This window comes from Leptopilina boulardi, unplaced genomic scaffold, assembly GCF_019393585.1.
Source record: "Leptopilina boulardi isolate dan_hultmark-lab unplaced genomic scaffold, ZJU_Lbou_2.1 LbouV2_386, whole genome shotgun sequence".
Classification (NCBI taxonomy): domain Eukaryota; kingdom Metazoa; phylum Arthropoda; class Insecta; order Hymenoptera; family Figitidae; genus Leptopilina; species Leptopilina boulardi.
The window spans coordinates 433,354-452,143 of record NW_026137958.1 but is presented as its reverse complement, the minus strand read 5'-3'; the positions used below and the strand labels follow the sequence as shown (position 1 = coordinate 452,143).

General features: G+C 27.0%; 3 protein-coding genes across 8 annotated transcripts; 2 read left to right on the top strand and 1 right to left on the bottom strand.

Moving 5' to 3' along the window:
* Positions 1–1,009: 1,009 nt before the first annotated feature.
* LOC127288465 (uncharacterized) lies at positions 1,010–5,750 on the top strand. 2 transcript variants are annotated; one of them, XM_051315938.1, is made up of 5 exons: positions 1,010–1,175; positions 1,819–2,241; positions 2,312–2,594; positions 2,832–3,393; positions 3,749–5,750. In XM_051315938.1, exons 2-5 carry the CDS (start codon positions 2,079–2,081, stop codon positions 4,757–4,759), a joined length of 2,019 nt encoding a protein of 672 aa, XP_051171895.1. In that variant the 5' UTR covers positions 1,010–1,175; positions 1,819–2,078; the 3' UTR covers positions 4,760–5,750. The 2 variants fall into 2 exon arrangements, with proteins under 2 accessions (XP_051171895.1, XP_051171896.1); XM_051315939.1 differs by having other exon boundaries at positions 1,033–1,175; positions 1,839–2,241.
* A 280-nt stretch (positions 5,751–6,030) lies between these two features.
* Positions 6,031–13,032, top strand: LOC127288466 (uncharacterized). 4 transcript variants are annotated; one of them, XM_051315942.1, is made up of 4 exons: positions 6,031–6,650; positions 10,824–11,106; positions 11,244–11,784; positions 11,921–13,032. In XM_051315942.1, exons 1-4 carry the CDS (start codon positions 6,512–6,514, stop codon positions 12,929–12,931), a joined length of 1,974 nt encoding a protein of 657 aa, XP_051171899.1. In that variant the 5' UTR covers positions 6,031–6,511; the 3' UTR covers positions 12,932–13,032. The 4 variants fall into 4 exon arrangements, with proteins under 4 accessions (XP_051171899.1, XP_051171900.1, XP_051171897.1 ...); XM_051315943.1 differs by having other exon boundaries at positions 6,035–6,710; positions 10,799–11,106; XM_051315940.1 differs by lacking the exons at positions 10,824–11,106; positions 11,244–11,784; positions 11,921–13,032 and adding exons at positions 6,746–7,028; positions 7,166–7,706; positions 8,074–9,355 and having other exon boundaries at positions 6,117–6,650.
* Positions 13,019–18,576, bottom strand: LOC127288463 (uncharacterized). 2 transcript variants are annotated; one of them, XM_051315935.1, is made up of 11 exons: positions 18,444–18,576; positions 18,036–18,357; positions 17,747–17,916; positions 17,432–17,649; positions 17,011–17,365; positions 16,710–16,916; positions 16,507–16,626; positions 16,195–16,428; positions 15,965–16,151; positions 15,713–15,900; positions 13,019–15,653 (listed from the first exon to the last, which is right to left on the bottom strand). In XM_051315935.1, exons 1-11 carry the CDS (start codon positions 18,460–18,462, stop codon positions 13,447–13,449), a joined length of 4,227 nt encoding a protein of 1,408 aa, XP_051171892.1. In that variant the 5' UTR covers positions 18,463–18,576; the 3' UTR covers positions 13,019–13,446. The 2 variants fall into 2 exon arrangements, with proteins under 2 accessions (XP_051171892.1, XP_051171893.1); XM_051315936.1 differs by having other exon boundaries at positions 15,965–16,136.
* Positions 18,577–18,790: the final 214 nt, after the last annotated feature.

Sequence of the window (18,790 nt, the reverse complement as noted above, 5' to 3'; positions counted from 1 at the left end):
CAGTTCACACAGTCGTATCTATTTCGCCCGCGACGGGCGAAATAACAGAAATGAATTAGTTCACCCGCGACGGGCGAAATAGCCACTCCGTATTTTTTTAAGACTGAGTAAAATGTAGTTATTTTTTTTGGATAAATGATAGTTTGTAGAGGTAGTGTATTTATTTTTGTGTATGTGTAAATTGTAAGCCATTTTATTTTAGTTTACAATCTTTATATTCGGCGGGCATTAAGCAATTTTCGTAATATTACTATTTTTTTTTACTATTTCTACATTATAATTTTAATTGAGGTTTTTCAAGTTTACTGCAATTATTAATATTACGTATAATTATTATTATTCAATGTAATATTGTTTTTTTATAGGGGAAACTGGGTCAAAATAACTTTTCTTATTTACCCCACGGCTGAGGTAAAGTGGATTTTCCAAAATATCTTTTCAATTTACATATTCGAAACAAAAAGAGAATTTTTTAAACCTGCTTTTATAAAATTAGTAAATTATAATAATTTTTAAATGAAGAGATCTTTAATTAAAAAACCCTTTGCCTCGACCAACCGTTTTACCCCAAATTGTATATCTTATAATAAGAAATTATAATATAAGTCTTTTACATTAAAATAGATCTCCTAAGCTTAATAACAAACAAATTAATATTATTTCATATTTTACGATATAGGCATATTATAAAATAATATATAATTTATATTAATAATTCTTTCGACGAAATTAATTATTGTAATTTTAATTTGGTTTACATGATATGCGAGTTTCAGTCCAATAATATCTAATACTAATAATTTTTAATATAATTCTTTATTAAAAATTCGTACCACAGTTTCTTAAATAATTGTGAACATTTAGTTTGTAAAAAAAAAAGAAAATTAAAAATATAAGTATGAGATATAATCTTTTCACGCCAAGAGTAATTATCAAAACCCCTATTATTGAAAACTACCCTTCGTCTTTAAATGACAAGCGTAATACACCCTGCTATATACATGCAATTGTCGGGAGAAGTTAGTCTTGCGCAATTCAAAAATTGTTGGCTCAGTCGGAAATCGTTCTGCCTAAAGAGAGCACGCAAAGCGACAAGTATTTCATATTCCGCTTTTCTTTTACATATTTTACAGTCAAATTACAATAATATTTATCTGGATATCATAATTTATTAGGTAATTATTTAATTATATGAAATTCTTAATACTTCAAAATCATATAAATTTATATTATTTTCTGTAATTATTTTCACTGTATATGTAATATTTCAAACTTTATAATATATTCTGCCGCTTTATTGATGTTTTTTTAAAGAGTTTTATATAAAATTTAAATTAATGACAATTTTTATTTTGAAAGAAAAAATTATTTCTACATTATTTTTTGTTTACTTTTTCACACCTAGAATGAAAAATATATTTTTCTCAGAGCTTTTTCAAAAGGAGTTTATATTTAATTTAAGTTTAATAATAGTTTGATTGGGTCAAAATAATATTTTCGTGACTGACCTAGAGAACGTCTATAAGCTTCATAAATTTTGTGTTATACTCTAATCTATAGTTCATTACAGATGATATTTTGCTATAGAAAAAAATATATTTATAGCACATTAATATCAATTTTTAAATAAATAATAAAACATTTTTTTAATATAGAAAAATATTATTTATTAAGAAATTTCAATTTTTGTTATTTTCTTAATAATTATTTTAATAATATAATGTTTATAATAATAATCGAAATCTTTTTTTAATTTTTTAATTAATATTTTATTGTTAGGAATTTTTGTTTTAATTTTAAAACTTGTACAATTTTCAGTGTATTTTATATTCACGCAGGATTTTACGAAAAAATAATGTCAAAATAGGAAATTCCTAATTGAAAAACAAAACACACATGGAAATAAAAAAGAAGAACATAAAAATGATTGTTTATAATGATAATCATAAGATATTACAAAACGAATATTTATGTAAAAAAGTATTTAGGCATTTAAAGAATATTACAAATGTTAGAAGAAAATTCGTGAAATTGATTGTCGATGTATGCCAATCTTGATCAGGTAATCTAGTGGAAAAATGATAAAATTGAAGTTAATCCGACTTAAAGAATTTTGTTGCCATGGACCCGGATTTGTACTACTAATTCTGCCATGTATTTTACTTTTGACATTGTATTTATTCACTGGAAATGAATTTGATAAAATACAGTATTACTCATATAAATCGTACAATGATGCAGGTAAATTATTATTATTATTATTTATATTTTGCTAATCAAAGAAATTTACATTTATTATTATTTTTTTCAGTTACTGTCGATGGGTTTTTGGTTTGGAATTCAAAATGTCATATGCCCTCAAAAAGTCTTCTCGATCCGTCCATAGTGAAATTTGTAAAAAAGGAGAAATTTCAAACTTGCACAAAATCACCACTTTTAACATCGATTATTCAGGACAAGAATGGTGATAATATTTTAATGTTAAATCTTAATGAAACTAAACATCTTAAAAGTATCTTTTGCTGTTGGGCTCCGATTAATAGACCAATTCCGAAGAAACCAAATCCTCAAAAAAATTTTGATTCATCTATTACGTAAGTAACAACAATTATATAGAAAATACAAAGGAAATTTAATTAATTAAAATGTTTTTTTTAATAATAATTTATTTAATTTTAATACTTTATTTATTTTAATTATATTTAATTTAATAATAGTTCAAAAAGTTAAAAATTGGTATAAAATTTTTAAAAATTAATAATTAATAAAATTGTTAAACAAATGTAATTGAATGTATTTTTTAATTCTAATTTTCTATAATGTTAATACAGAATACAAAATTGTGTCGATTTCAATATCTCAGTCATCATACCAAAGGAAGTTGATACTCTGATGGTTTCCTGTAAAGATAAAAAAGAAATTAGTGTTAAAGCAAAGGGAAAATTAAAAAATACAAAACACCCTGTAACAATTTATCAAAATGTCCATTCAGTCATTAATGTGGATAAAGTTTCTGATCGTTTTAATATTTCATCTGACAATAACAATAATATGACGAGTCGCCATCAGAGAAAATTAAGTGTCTTATTATTGGGTATTGATAATGTTTCACGATTAAATCTCGAGAGAAATTTGCCAAAGACAACAAATTATCTTCATGAAAAAGGATGGTTAATAATGAAGGGCTATGATAAAATGGGTGAAAATACATTTCCAAATTTAATGGCAATTTTAACTGGTCAACAACAAACTGATTCTTATGACAAATGTAAGCCGACAAATCCATTTGGCCTTGATCATTGTCCAATGTTATGGTATAATTTTAGAAATGCTGGGTATGTCACAGCTTACGCTGAAGATGAAGCTAAAATTAGTACTTTCAACTATTTAAAGGTCAGTTGAACAAATTATAATTAATTTTCTGTTTACTTTTCTATTTAACAATTAGACTCAAAAAATATTGTTATATACTTTTGTTTCTTCCGATTAGATAAATTCTTTTAAAGTTTCATTTTAATAAAATCTTCTCTATTACTATTTTTTTATACTATTTTAATTTATTTTGTATCTTCTTTCCTAATATAATTCGATTCCATATACTTTCTTCTTTTAAATTTATATTTTACATTATTTTCTTATATATGTATGTTTATCTTTTTTATATATTATAAAATTTTTTCTTGAAAGGAATAAAAAATTGAAATTAAAGAAAATGAGGATAAATAAAAGAGTAATTATAATTTTTCAGGTTGGTTTTGTGGATCCTCCAACTGACTATTATCTCAGACCTTATATACTGGCAACGGAAAAATTGCTAAAGTCTCGTCGAAGATTTGCAAATTATTATTGCACTGGTCCAGAAGTGGCGGCCGAAAGAATTCTCAATTCTGCCGTTGATTTTGCAACAAAATTCCAAGGTGTTCCATATTTTGGTTTTTTTTGGACAAATTCAGTGAGTCACGATTCAATTAATGGCCTATCATCAATGGATACACATATCCTCTCAAGATTAGAATATCTTGAACATGAAGGAATAATGAATGATACAATGATCATTTTTTTAAGTGATCATGGAATGAGAATTGGCGATATTAGAATGACATTTATGGGATGGTACGAGGAGAGATTACCATTTTTTTACGTTTGGCTTCCACAATGGTTTCGCGATGAAAATCCTGAAGTCTATGATTCATTGACAATTAATCAAAATCGATTGACATCACCATTTGATCTTTATGAAACATTACGTGATATTGTAATAAGAGGTGGTGGCGAAGCTGGACCAAGTACCGGATGTCCTAAATGTCGATCACTTTTCAAGACAGTTCCTGTTGAACGGGGATGTGAAGATGCTGGTGTACCACCACATTGGTGTGTTTGTTCAGCTTTTGAAAAGGACAATGCCTCTAGTCAAATTGTCGTTCGAGGTGCACATAAAATACTCGATCATATTGAAAATATTGTCAAAAATTATAAGACAAAAAAGGGCAAACGTTTATGTGCAAAATTTAAATTGAAAAAAATTCATCGAATTCATAAAGTTATAGATTTAAATAATAGTAATTCTACTTCCAGTACAGAATATTTTTATATGATTCAGGTAACACCTGGTGATGCAAAATTTGAGGCGACAATACATTATTACGGGTCTGATAATTATAATGTTACTGAAGAACAAATAAGCAGAATAAATTCATATGGACCTGGTTCAAAGTGCCTCGATCATGGCCAAAAGAGGTACTGTCACTGTATCAAGTGAATAAAATTTTAATTATACTTAGAAAATAAAATTCTGGATGCAATTATCGTCTCTAGACTGTCCTAAATACGCAGAGGATTCTTATTCATTCCATTTGCATCTCTTTATAGTGAAGAATCTGTTATTCTATAAATTTTTAATTACTCTTTATTTTAAATTTTAATAATTAAAATTATTAGTATTTTTGTAAGAATATATGTTAACTGTTTTTCACTTGTTAGGCCATTCACATGAGAGTAATTTTTTATATAAATGATATTATTGACGTGAATTCAAATTTTTTTATTTATTATTGCGTACTATATTATATATTGAAAATTATTAAAAATGACATATTTATAAATTATGCACTTTATTATAACTTTAATGTAATTTATTTTTATGTTATATTTTAATGAAGTTATCATCTCTCAGGAAGTAAAATGAAATTTTGTTATAAATGAAGATAAAGAAAGAAATCGCATATAATGGGTTTTAATCTTATATTCATGTTTGTAATTTATATAATAAGAATAAGGTGCTACTAAATTAAATTTACTACAAATATTTAAATAATTTCAAATGGTTAATTAATTAATTAATTTAAATAGTTAAATAAATTCATAATGATATTAATTATAAAAATATAAGTTTTTACACCCTGAGAAATTTTTGAATTCAATTAAATATAGTTTAAAATATATTTTTTCTCTTGATTATAAAGTGTTTAGCGTTTTATATACAATTTAATAAAAATTTCACATATCATGTTATTGTTCATTGCAAAATATTATTAATAGCAAATACTTTTTATTCTTAAACCCGTTAAACTAAAAGTTTTCTTTTAAAATTTATTTATATTAATTGAAATTATAGTATGTGCGAAGATAAAATGAAGATATAAAAATGTACATATATGTAAAATAATGCTGTATAAATTTAAATTGTAAATTTTACTTGACAATTTTCTATAATATATCAAAAAAATATATATACAAATGTTTTTTAAAAACTTGTAGTATTCTCTTATTTTATATATGATAATTTATTCATTTTCACAAGCTTCTTTATATTTTCTACTTGAAGCACATTTTTTCTATTGTTGAATTTAATATTAAAAAAAAAATTTTTTTTGATAAAAAAATGTTCATAAATGGTGTTTTTTATCTTATAATAAGAAATAAATTTTGAAATTTTTATCATATAATCTTATCAAAATTTAAATAATCGTTATAAAATATTTAAATGTCAATGGAAAACAATTATATGGGAACATAATTAGATCTATGAACTATATACAAGAAAATATTATTATCTATTAGAATAATGTTAAAATTTTTTTTGACTAATGACAAACTAATGTCTTTCGAAAGTAGAGTTCCTTTTAGTCGTGAATAGTACTTCTCCCTAAAAGCATCTCTAAAACTGAACCTCTGGAAAGTAAAACTACACGTAAAATTTTGACCTCCATACTAATTTAATGGGAGTCAGAAGTTTATCTCCCAGTGGGCAAAAAATCATATTCGTTTTAAAAATGTTTTAAGAATGTTTTTAGAGCGTTTCATGTCTGCCAAATAATATTTTGAAACATTTTAAGAACAGAGGTGTTCAAAATTTCAATGTGCGGTAACAAAAAACTTTTAAGTGGATATAAAAAACTATTTGTTCACTATGAAAAAACAAAAACAAAATGAATTAACAACGAAAGTATATTGACGAATTAACAAAAAAAAAAAATTGTTTTGTTAAGGAAGAGTAGTTAACTAGTGTAAAATGATGATAAAAAAGTTCATCATGTTCAAAGAGAACAATAACTATAAAAGTCTTCTTCTGATGTTGTTTCTATTTATCATGTATTTTTTTATTTCGATAAGATTTAATTACACAATTTATGATAAATCTGATAAATATGGTAAACAAATTAAATTTACACATTAAAAAGAATACAATTATTTTAAGATTTTAAATTAGAGCCTAGTAAAAGAGAATGTATTTTTTTTACTTCAGTTATTCCCGATGAATATTTAATTTGGAATTCAAAATGTCATATGCAATCGAAAATTCCTTACGATAAGTCCATTTTGAAATTTATCAAAAAGGAAGTTTATGAAAATTGTTCGAATTTACCGCTGTTAACATCAATAATTCAAGACGAAAATGGACGAAATATATTAATTTTGAAGACAAACGAAAGTGAACATTTTAAAAATTTAAATTGTTGTTGGTCTCCAATTGTTAGACCCATTCCTAAAGAACCAAAATCAAAGGGTAAATTTGATTCAGTTATTACGTAAGTAAAAAATTTTTATTTAGAATTTAATGGATAATTTAAATTTTATTTCTCGCATATTAAAATAAAATCTATTTATAGATATAGAAAATAAATTTTTAATATATTAAAAGTCCATCTATTTTTTATATTTACAGAGTTGAAAATTGTATTCACTTTAATAATTCAGTTGTCGTACCAAATGAAGTGGATATTCTTATGGTGACTTGTAATGAAGAAAAATACAAAACCAAATTGAAAAACGAAAAACGGAATAACGTGCCAATTTACAAAAATGTGCATTCAATAATAAATGTTGAAAAAGTTTTAAATCATCTAAATAATTCTCAAAATGTAAATGTGTCAAAAGGAAGGAAAAGATTAAGTGTTCTTTTGTTGGGTATAGACAATGTGTCGAGATTAAATTTCAACAGAAATCTTCCTAAAACAGTAGACTATCTTGATGAGAAAGGTTGGCTATTAATGAAAGGCTACAATAAAATGGGTGAAAATACATTTCCAAATTTAATGGCAATTTTAACTGGTCAACAACAAACTGATTCTTATGACAAATGTAAGCCGACAATTCCATTTGGCCTTGATCATTGTCCAATGTTATGGTATAATTTTAGAAATGCTGGGTATGTCACAGCTTACGCTGAAGATGAAGCTAAAATTAGTACTTTCAACTATTTAAAGGTCAGTTGAACAAATTGTAATTAATTTTCTGTTTACATTTCTATTTAACAATTAGACTCAAAAAATATTGTCATATATTTTTGTTTCTTCCGATTCGATAAATTCTTTTAAAGTTTCAATTTTATAAAATCTTCTCTATTACTATTTTTTTTTACTATTTTAATTTATTTTGTATCTACTTTCCTAATATAATTCGATTCCATATAATTTCTTCTTACAAATTTATATTATCTTTCTTTTTTTACATTATTTTCTTATATATGTATGTTTATCTTTTTTATATATTATAAAATTTTTTCTTCAAAGGAATAAAAATTGAAATTGAAGAAAATGAGGATAAATAAAAAAAGTAATTATAATTTTTCAGGTTGGTTTTGTTGATCCTCCAACTGACTATTATCTCAGACCTTATATACTGGCAACGGAAAAGTTGCTAAAGTCTCGTCGAAGATTTGCAAATTATTATTGCACTGGTCCAGAAGTGGCGGCCGAAAGAATTCTCAATTCTGCCGTTGATTTTGCAACAAAATTCCAAGGTGTTCCATATTTTGGTTTTTTTTGGACAAATTCAGTGAGTCACGATACAATTAATGGCCTATCATCAATGGATACAAATATCCTCTCAAGATTAGAATATCTCGAACGTGAAGGAATAATGAATGATACAATGATCATTTTTTTAAGTGATCATGGAATGAGAATTGGCGATTTTAGAATGACATTTATGGGATGGTACGAGGAGAGATTACCATTTTTTTACATTTGGCTTCCACAATGGTTTCGTGATGAAAATCCTGAAGTCTATGATTCATTGACAATTAATCAAAATCGATTGACATCACCATTTGATCTTTATGAAACATTACGTGATATTGTAATAAGAGGTGGTGGCGATGCTGGACCAAGTACCGGATGTCCTAAATGTCGATCACTTTTCAAGACAGTTCCTTTTGAACGGGGATGTGAAGATGCTGGTGTACCACCACATTGGTGTGTTTGTTCAGCTTTTGAAAAGGACAATGCCTCTAGTCAAATTGTCGTTCGAGGTGCACATAAAATACTCGATCATATTGAAAATATTGTCAAAAATTATAAGACAAAAAAGGGCAAACGTTTGTGTGCAAAATTTAAATTGAAAAAAATTCATCGAATTCATAAAGTTGTAGATTTAAATAGTAGTAATTCTACTTCCAATGCAGAATATTTTTATATGATTCAGGTAACACCTGGTGATGCAAAATTTGAGGCGACAATACATTATTACGGGTCTGATAATTATAATGTTACTGATGAACAAATAAGCAGAATTGATTTATATGGACCTGGTTCAAAGTGCCTCGATCATGGCCAAAAGAGGTACTGTCACTGTATCAAGTGAATAAAATTTTAATTATACTTAGAAAATAAAATTCTGGATGCAATTATCGTCTCTAGACTGTCCTAAATACGCAGAGGATTCTTATTCATTTCATTTGCATCTCTTTATAGTGAAGAATTTGTTATTCTATAAATTTTTAATTACTCTTTATTTTAAATTTTAATAATTAAAATTATTAGTATTTTTGTAAGAATATATGTTAACTGTTTTTCACTTGTTAGGCCATTCACATGAAAGTAATTTTTTATATAAATGATATTATTGACGTGAATTCATATTTTTTCATTTATTATTGCGTACTATATTATATATTGAAAATTATTAAAAATGACATATTTATAAATTATGCAGTTTATTATAACATTAATTTATTTTATTTTTATGTTAAATAATAATTTATTACATTGTATACTAAATAAAAGTTTTTTACAAACTTTTCGCCTTCGTTAAACTAAAAATTTTACTTAAAAATTTGTTGGCGGGAAAATAAAAATTGAGGGCAATGATAATTAGTGGGAAATTAGTAAAATGAGGGAAATATTAGATGGACGAGGGCTAGAAATGACTGTATTTGTTATAAATTTAAAATTTAAATATCAAATATGTTAATATTTTAATTTATTTAAATAAATTTTACTTTGTTTTTGATTATAAATTAAATACTGGTGATTTTATTTAATTTTTGGCGAAACCTCGTGTCATTGAAATCTCTCTATTTCTTTGAATTAAAATTATCTCTGACAAATTCATTTATATTAATTAAAATATTATACTATGTGCGAAGATGAAATGAAGATATATGTAAAATAATGCTTCATAAATTTAAATTGTATACTTAGAATATGTAAATATTGACAATTTTCTATAATATAACAAACAAAAATATATAGAAATATTTTTTAAAAACTTGAAGTATTCTTATTTTATATATTAATTTATTCATTTTCACAAAAAAAGCAAATAATTCCTTAGATTATTAACACGTTCACAGGTTTCTTTAAATTTTTCACTTTGAAGCACTTTTTTCCAATTGCTGAATTTGATATTTAAAAAAAAAATTCGTAGAGGGTTTTTTCTTATCTTATAGTAAAAGATAAATTTTGATTTTCTAGTTATATAATTTTATAAAAACTCAAATAATCGTGATGAAATATAAATGTCAATATTAAAAAGTTATTGATACTTAAATGTATGTACCATATACAAAAAAAAATTATTATCTATAAGAATAATATTAAAATTTTTATATACTACAATGATAAATTGTCTTTTTTTTGTAAGTAAAGTTTCTTTTAGTCGTGAGCAATACTCTTTCCTGAAAGCATATCTAAAACTTATGAATTCATATCAAAGTGAAATTTAAATGTGTGGTAATCAAAAACTTTTAAGTGCATATAAAAAATTATGTTTTCACTATGAAAAAACAAAAACAAAATGAATTAACAACGAAAGTATATTGACGAATTAACAAAAAAAAAAATTGTTTTGTTAAGGAAGAGTAGTTAACTAGTGTAAAATGATGATAAAAAAGTTCATCATGTTCAAAAAGATAAATAACTATAAAAATCTTCTTCTGATGCTGTTTCTATTTATCATGTATTTTTTTATTTCGATAAGATTTAATTACACAATTTATGATAAATCTGATAAATATGGTAAACAAATTAAATTTACACATTAAAAATAATACAATTATTTTAAGATTTTAAATTAGAAAAAATGTATTTTTTTTACTTCAGTTATTCCCGATGGATATTTAATTTGGAATTCAAAATGTCATATGCAATCGAAAACTCCTTACGATAACTCCATTTTGAAATTTATTAAAAAGGAAGTTTATGAAAATTGTTCGAATTTACCGCTGTTAACATCAATAATTCAAGACGAAAATGGACGAAATATATTAATTTTGAAGACAAACGAAAGTGAACATTTTAAAAATTTAAATTGTTGTTGGTCTCCAATTGTTAGACCCATTCCTAAAGAACCAAAATCAAAGGGTAAATTTGATTCAGTTATTACGTAAGTAAAAAATTTTTATTTAGAATTTAATGGATAATTTAAATTTTATTTTTCGCATATTAAAATAAAATCTATTTATAAATATAGAAAATAAATTTTTAATATATTAAAAGTTCTCCTATTTTTTATATTTACAGAGTTGAAAATTGTATTCACTTTAATAATTCAGTTGTCGTACCAAATGAAGTGGATATTCTTATGGTGACTTGTAATGAAGAAAAATACAATACCAAATTGAAAAACCAAAAACGAAATAACGTGACAATTTACAAAAATGTGCATTCAATAATAAATGTTGAAAAAGTATTAAATCGTCTAAATAATTCACAAAATGTAAATGTGTCAAAAGGAAGGAAAAGATTAAGTGTTCTTTTGTTGGGTATAGACAATGTGTCGAGATTAAATTTCAACAGAAATCTTCCTAAAACAGTAGACTATCTTGATGAGAAAGGTTGGCTATTAATGAAAGGCTACAATAAAATGGGTGAAAATACATTTCCAAATTTAATGGCAATTTTAACTGGTCAAGGAGAAGAAGACGCATGTAAAAAATGTAATCCAACTGTTCCATTTGGTCTTGATAATTGTCCAATGTTGTGGTACAATTTTAAAAATGCTGGATATGTTACAGCTTATGCTGAAGATGAAGCTGATTGGTCTACTTTTAATTATTTAAAGGTTCTCTACAATATCGTTTATTGATTTTTAAAGTAGTTTATAATTTTACTAAAGAAATATTTTTATTATCATATTAGCTAATTATGATTTAGAATGATAAATACTTGAAGATATTATTAAATTTAAACATTTTCAGGTTGGTTTTGTGAATCCTCCAACAGATTATTATCTTAGACCTTATATAGTAGCAACTGAAAAATTACTTAAGACTCGTAGAAGATTTATCAATTATTATTGCACGGGTCCTGAATTAGCGGCAGAAAGAATTCTAAATTTTGCAGAAGATTTTGCCATTCGCTTCAAAGATCATTCATATTTTGGTTTTTTCTGGACCAATTCGATTACTCACAATTCATTAACAAGCTTATCGATATTGGATTCTCAGATTCATTCAAGATTGAAACACCTTGAACAAAAAGATGTGATGAATGATACAATAATTATTTTTCTAAGTGATCATGGTCTGAGATTTGGTGAATTTAGAAATACTTTTATGGGTTGGTATGAAGATAGACTGCCTTTTTTTTATATTTGGCTTCCTCAATGGTTTCGCGATGATAATCCTGAAGTTTATGAAGCATTGACAATTAATCAAAATCGATTAACATCACCATTTGATCTTTATGAAACATTACGTGATATTGTAATAAGAGGTGGTGGCAATGCTGGACCAAGTACCGGATGTCCTAAATGTCAATCACTATTCAAAGAAGTTCCCATGGAACGTGGATGTGAAGATGCGGGAATTTCAACACATTGGTGTGCCTGTTCAGTATTTGAAAAGAAAAGTGATAATTCTAATCAAATTTCTCTTCAAGGGGCGTATAAAGTAATTGATTATATTGAGAATATCGTTAAGAATTATAAAACCATAACTGCAGAACGTTTGTGTTCAAAATTTAAGTTGAAGAAAATTCTTCGATTTTTCGAAGTCCCTAATAAAAATACTAATTCAACTTCAAGTAGAGATTATTATTATATTCTTCAATTATCACCTGGTGATGTAAAATTTGAAGTGACAGTACATTATTTAGGATTTAATAATTACATTATTAATGATAAAGAAATTAGTAGGATAGATTCTTATAAAGAAAGTGCAAAATGCCTTAATTACGGCGAAAAGAAATTCTGTCACTGTATCAAGTGATTTAATAACATTTTAATTGCAGATTATGATTCTAGATGTAATATCCGAATTTTTCTTTTAATTATCATTATGAAAATAAAAGAATACTTTTTTAAAATAACTATATTGAATTTTTATTTAAATAATTTTTTTTACAATTTATAGTGAAACTTATATTTTATTTTCAAATAATTAATAACTGTAATGAAGTTAATATGTTTCCCTAATTTTATTAAAGATACAAGTAAATAAATCTTTTTAGTCATTTTTCTTCGTGTATAAAATCTGTCATTCATTGCTTTCAATACTGTTTTTTTTACTAATTTTTCTATTTTTAAAATTTCTACTATTATACAATTTTTACAAACTTACTATATTTTTCTGTGTTATCTAAACACAATTTTCTAAATAATTTAATTGAATTAATAAAATACTTTTATTCACAAGAATAGAATTTTTTCTATTTTTTTTTGTTTCTATTTATCTTTCTATTTTCTAAATTCTAAAATATTAAAATTGAATAATATTATATTCTTTTAGTAATTATTATCAACATCGGTTGTAGAACTAGAAAAGCGTTTTCTTTCAATTGTATAATAATTATTATCATCTCTCTTTGAAAAATGACTCGGTGTACCAAAATGTGTTGTAGCTCTCGATGAATTTCTTGTACAATTATTTATATCTTTCTCACGTCTTGCAATGAAAGAATCGAGTATTCTAATTCCCTCATAGAGACTCTCGAGATCGCATTTTGAACATTGATTATTAGCACAAGATTGAGCTAATGATAATGATCGTTCATTATGAATTTTTGGTGTATTAAATGGAGTATTATTTGGACTATTAGAATCATAGGTACTTGAATATTCAGATAATATTTCAAAATCATCATTTAATTTCTCATAGCTACTGCTTGCACTTAAAGCAGATAATTTTGTTGCATAACTATCATGCGAACAATTGGAAAATTTTCGAGAATAATTATTATTACGCATAAATGATTTGCCAATGGTGCTAGCGGGTGATGATGATGATGAAGGTGAGGAATAATTTCTAATCATTTTAGATGGAGATTTGTTGTTGGTAATTTTTGAATTGCCCAATAGTTTAATAATACCATGTTTGGTATTTGTTTCTGTTGATAAAAATGCTGATTCATTATTTGAAGAAATTAATGAAACAGTAGGTGAAGAAATGGGTTTATTGGATGTTACTGACGTTAATAGTGATGATTTTTCTGTTGGAAGTGAGGATTTTTTTATGGAAGATGAAGATGATATTTTTACAGGATAACTAGTGGATGCTTTTAATTTTGAAGCTGATGAATTTTTTTCTGTATTTTGAGAATCAATAGGTAAAGTAGAGGGTAATATTTTTTCTGCTGAAGTTGAAGTGGCTTTTATTAAGGCCGTTGATAAGGTATTTACTGATGGAATTGTAGAATCGTGTATTGGTGGATTTGAAGATGAAGCTTTTGTTGATAAAGAAGTTTTCACTAAAGATCTTGAAGAACCTTTTGCTGCTGAAGTTAAAGTATCTTTTGTTGATGTAACTGAAGCATCTTTTACTAATGAACTTGAATTTGGAAATGCTTTAACCAATGAAACTTTTGCTGAGGGTATTGAAGAAGTTTTTACCGTTGGAATTGGTGAAATCTTTTTTGAATAAGATACTGCGGTTGTTGATGAAGCTGACAGTGATTTTATAGAGTTAGTTGCTTCAATAGATGAAGAAGCAACAGCGCAAGAAGTTAATACACATTTCAATTTTTTTGAATGAGTTTCAACGGGAGTAGATGAAGTTTTCGGTGGGGAAATTACTTCAGATGGTGATGAAACAATTGTTGAACATTTTGGCAAATTTTTTCTTTCGCCACGAGTTGAAACTGTAAAGTTTGATGAAATTGAAGTGATATTTGCTGAAGGCGAAAATTTTCGAGTATTTGATACAGGATTTTTAAGAACAGCTGAATGATTTGTTGAAGCTTCAGACAGAGTATTTAGAGATGATTTAATTGAAGAAATCAAAGAAGTTTGAGCTGGGGAATTCAAAGAAGTTTTAATTGAAGACATTAAAGAAGTTTGAGGGGGGAAATTCAAAGAAGTTTTAATTGAAGAAATTAAAGAAGTTTGGGTTGGTGAAGAAATTTGAGATGATGGATTCAGAGAAGTTCGATTTGAAATTATATTAAGGGTTGATGAATTTATTCCTTCTGCTGATGATGAAGCAGTGACTATTGGAAGTACTTGCGAAGCTATTAAAGAAGAAGATGAAGAAATAGTTGTTGAATTAGGTAACGAATTTTCTGATGAAACTGGTGTTAATACTTTATTTTTGTCTCTTTTTTTCGATCTTGGTTTGGCAGTCTTTTTTAATTCTACCTCTGAAGGAGCTGACGATGAAGACGAAGTGGATGGACCCCTTTCAGGATCATCATCTCTACGAGAACATTTTTTTGTTTTCTTATCTTCTGGACCGTCCACGACGACATCTTTTGATCTTGCTTCGAATTCGGGATTGATGTTCATCGATGCATCTCTCCAGCTGCTCAACTGTGAAGTAGAGCTTTCAGTCTGGTTCTCAGGATAATTTTGAAGATACCCACCGAGCAATTCAGCATCAGTTGTTGATGACGACAATTCCGGTGTTGTTGGCTCGGAAATAGGTAACGATCTTGAATTCTCCGTTGTTGATTGTTCCAAAAGTGGTTCTCCATTAGAAGTGAAACCATCTGCTACACCTGGAAATCATCGGAGAATTATTTCTATTATTTAAAAAAAAAATCAAAATTTAACTTACATGATGAATCAGAAAGTGCAAAAAATTTCATTCTGCTTGCAATAGTTCCTGGTGGTGTTATATAAGGTGGTGGTGGACTTTCAGGAACAGTTTGTTGAACACTGCATTCATTAGTGAAAACACAATCACTTGTACTTGCTCCATCATCAGCTGGTATGTTACTAGATCCGTTAGCTTCATTATCATTTCTGTTGAAAAAAAATTAATCTTCATTCATTTATTTCTATCTAATTATCAATTTTTTAAACTTACAAGTAATTATCATTGCAATTTCTATTCAGACGACAACTGGAATTTGATTTTTTCTTTTTTCGTTTCTTATGTTCATTTTCTAAACTAAGTTTCACAACTTCCTCATAACCGGGTGGTGATTCATAATCAGGTGGATCATCAGTGACAGTTACTTCCTCAATTCTTGCACCATCTGGAATTTCAAAAACTGAATGTTGTGTGAATTATTTTACTTTATTAAAACAATATACCTAGTAATTCGCTGATTGTTTGCAAACGGGATTGAAGTTCACGTTGTTGTCTTGCTCTGGCACCCATTCGATAGAGTAATACAATTAGGGCTGAGATAAGTGTTATCAGACCCAAACTACTTGCTACAAAAACAAGAGTCGCTGTCTTCAAATCTGGATATTGATCAATTTTCGGAAAATAGTAGTTTGCCTTGTTCGTGTGCCATTTTCTGTCTTGTGGTGCAAGTTCCCAATCTGAAAATGGATTGAGTTCTTTTAATATAATTCAGAAGAAAAAGCAAAAGATTATGATTTAATAAAAATGAATGTCACCTTGAACACAAGTGGACGGTTCATCACTGTTATCCCCACAATGATCAAATCCATCACAGTTCAAATGACTTGGAATACATCTGTGATTTTGGCAGAGAAAATCTGATCCAGTGAAGCAATCTAAAATTCGCAAAATTAATTGAATTGTTATAAAGAAAAGGATTATTTAAAAAATTTATTTTATTCAACAGAATTATAAAGACCTGTATAACTGAAAGTTGTATACGCCATAGCAAGACGAGAAGTTGGACCAAATGTTCCTCGAAGACTGACGTGAAAACCACTAATTATTGGAGCGATATGCTCCTTTAATCTTCGTGGTTGTAATTTACTTGCAGGATGTCTCAAAATTTCCAAAGGTAATAAAGCTGAAGTTGGTCCTTGTTTAATTATAAGTTCAGTACTACCTGCTGAATATGCATAGAAAACAATAAATCATTATTGAGTAAAAAGAGAAAAAATTATGATTTTAAAAAAAATGAAGATTAATTAATAACGTTTTACCCATATCATCAAATGTGATGATCTTCAAATAAACGTGTGTTTTCATTTGAAGAAATGTCTTTGGCGGTCTGATTAGCCAAACACAATCGTAAATTTTAACACCTTCATCAACCATGTCCATCATTGTGATTGCACCTCCTAAATTTTCAACATATCCACCACAATCGGTGATTGGCTGAACTGATTTATCATAAAGATGACCAAGTACAAATGAATAGAAAGCCTTATATCCAAGACCTGTGCCTCCATTTGCATAAAATCGAATAAGAAGCGAAGGACCGGAACTCACGATAACTGGTGGACGAAATCTTACTCCACTGCTCACATCAAGTCGTTGTCCATTCCAATCGTAGAACTATGAAAAAGAGATTGCTTATTTTTGTTCTTATTATTTTAAAAAATTTTAAAAATTTTCATATACCTCTATTATGGAAACGGCGGCTAGCTGAAAATCACTAAAAAGAACTCGAACTCGACATGATGGGGCCTCAGTTGGACAGGTAATAACATACTCCATACCTAGATCTCGAGGATAACGAGATGGAAAGAAAGGCGATGTGAGAATTCCACCAATTGTATTATTTCGAGATTTTCCTATTCCTGACGAAATATCTGATCCCTTTAAATTTATTCTATTTCCTATAAAACAAAACAAAAATGACATTTTCGTTGCAAATTAAGGGAAAGAATAATTTAAAATAAAATTAAATTAAGTAAAAAAAATTTTAAAACATACTTTCAGACGTATATTCCAAGGTGAAGGCATGATTGTGCGATTGACTGTAGAGAAGTGTGATTGATAAGGTTCTAGTGTTTGACCGATAAGAAATAGGAGAATAAAATCCACAAAACGGCGTTCCAGACACGTCTTCATAAGGTGGTTCTGATATCCAGACATAGTCACATCTAAAGAAGAAAATAATTTATTATAAATTATGTTTTTGCATATTTCTCTAAATTTTTTTTCTTCAAAAAATAAAAATCATTAATTTAGTAATTAAGAAAATTAATGTAAATATTCAGACCTGCAAGAACTGTCGAGCATAAAACTTCCATCTCCGCAATTTTGAGAAAGACCAATACTCTTGAAAGTCAAGGTGATAACGCAGGAAGGACATGTCACAAGTTCCAAGCTACATTGATCGTGTGAACTGTTGGTTGTATAAATTCTCGAATCTTGAAGTCGAGGTGCATTTTTTATGAAAGAAACATTTTTTGCATAAAGTACTCCTTGTTCGCCAAGTTCCAAATAAAGTCTTCGTCCATTTTGAATTCCGCAAATGTCTTCATTGCGAACAATAGCTTCACTTATTGTAACACAGCTCCAGCATATAATCACTATAATTACTGAATAAATGATTTCATTGCAGATTAATAAATATTAATTTTTGTTTTTTTTTTAAAAAAGAAGAAAAATAAGAGGAATCACTTACCATAGCGACTGTGAAGCATAGTTACTGAAGAAACATGAGTGCAGCCAGTTTGTCGGCTGACCCGACATTGATCTTTATAATTTTGTTAGCGGTTCGACATCAGCGTTACGTAGCCTCTCGTGGTTTATACTTTAGGGCACATGTATGGTATCTTCTGACAATAAATGCCACTCCATTTATGACAATACTTAACTCTTTTATACACTTTTTCGATAATTTGCGTTTTACTCAAATATGACATCGTCATTTTATTATAATGGATAATTTTGTTTTTAATTTATTTTAATATAAGAAATTTTCTTTTTTTTTTTAATTATAAAATAATTTAAAAGATCTATTTTTGAAAA

What these genes read in the sequence shown, in the direction of transcription:
- LOC127288465 (XM_051315938.1), top strand. Translation starts at nt 2,079, where the DNA reads ATGATAAAATTGAAGTTAATCCGACTTAAAGAATTTTGTTGCCATGGA. An exon ending in TAAATCGTACAATGATGCAG is followed by an intron (nt 2,242 to 2,311) that starts GTAAATTATTAT and finishes TATTTTTTTCAG; the next exon opens with TTACTGTCGATGGGTTTTTG. An exon ending in GTACTTTCAACTATTTAAAG is followed by an intron (nt 3,394 to 3,748) that starts GTCAGTTGAACA and finishes ATAATTTTTCAG; the next exon opens with GTTGGTTTTGTGGATCCTCC.
- LOC127288466 (XM_051315942.1), top strand. Translation starts at nt 6,512, where the DNA reads ATGATGATAAAAAAGTTCATCATGTTCAAAGAGAACAATAACTATAAA. An exon ending in TGATAAATCTGATAAATATG is followed by an intron (nt 6,651 to 10,823) that starts GTAAACAAATTA and finishes TTTTTACTTCAG; the next exon opens with TTATTCCCGATGGATATTTA. An exon ending in AAATTTGATTCAGTTATTAC is followed by an intron (nt 11,107 to 11,243) that starts GTAAGTAAAAAA and finishes TTATATTTACAG; the next exon opens with AGTTGAAAATTGTATTCACT.
- LOC127288463 (XM_051315935.1), bottom strand. An exon ending in CTTGGAATATACGTCTGAAA is followed by an intron (nt 17,650 to 17,746) that starts GTATGTTTTAAA and finishes TTTGTTTTATAG; the next exon opens with GAAATAGAATAAATTTAAAG. An exon ending in AACAATCAGCGAATTACTAG is followed by an intron (nt 16,152 to 16,194) that starts GTATATTGTTTT and finishes CACAACATTCAG; the next exon opens with TTTTTGAAATTCCAGATGGT.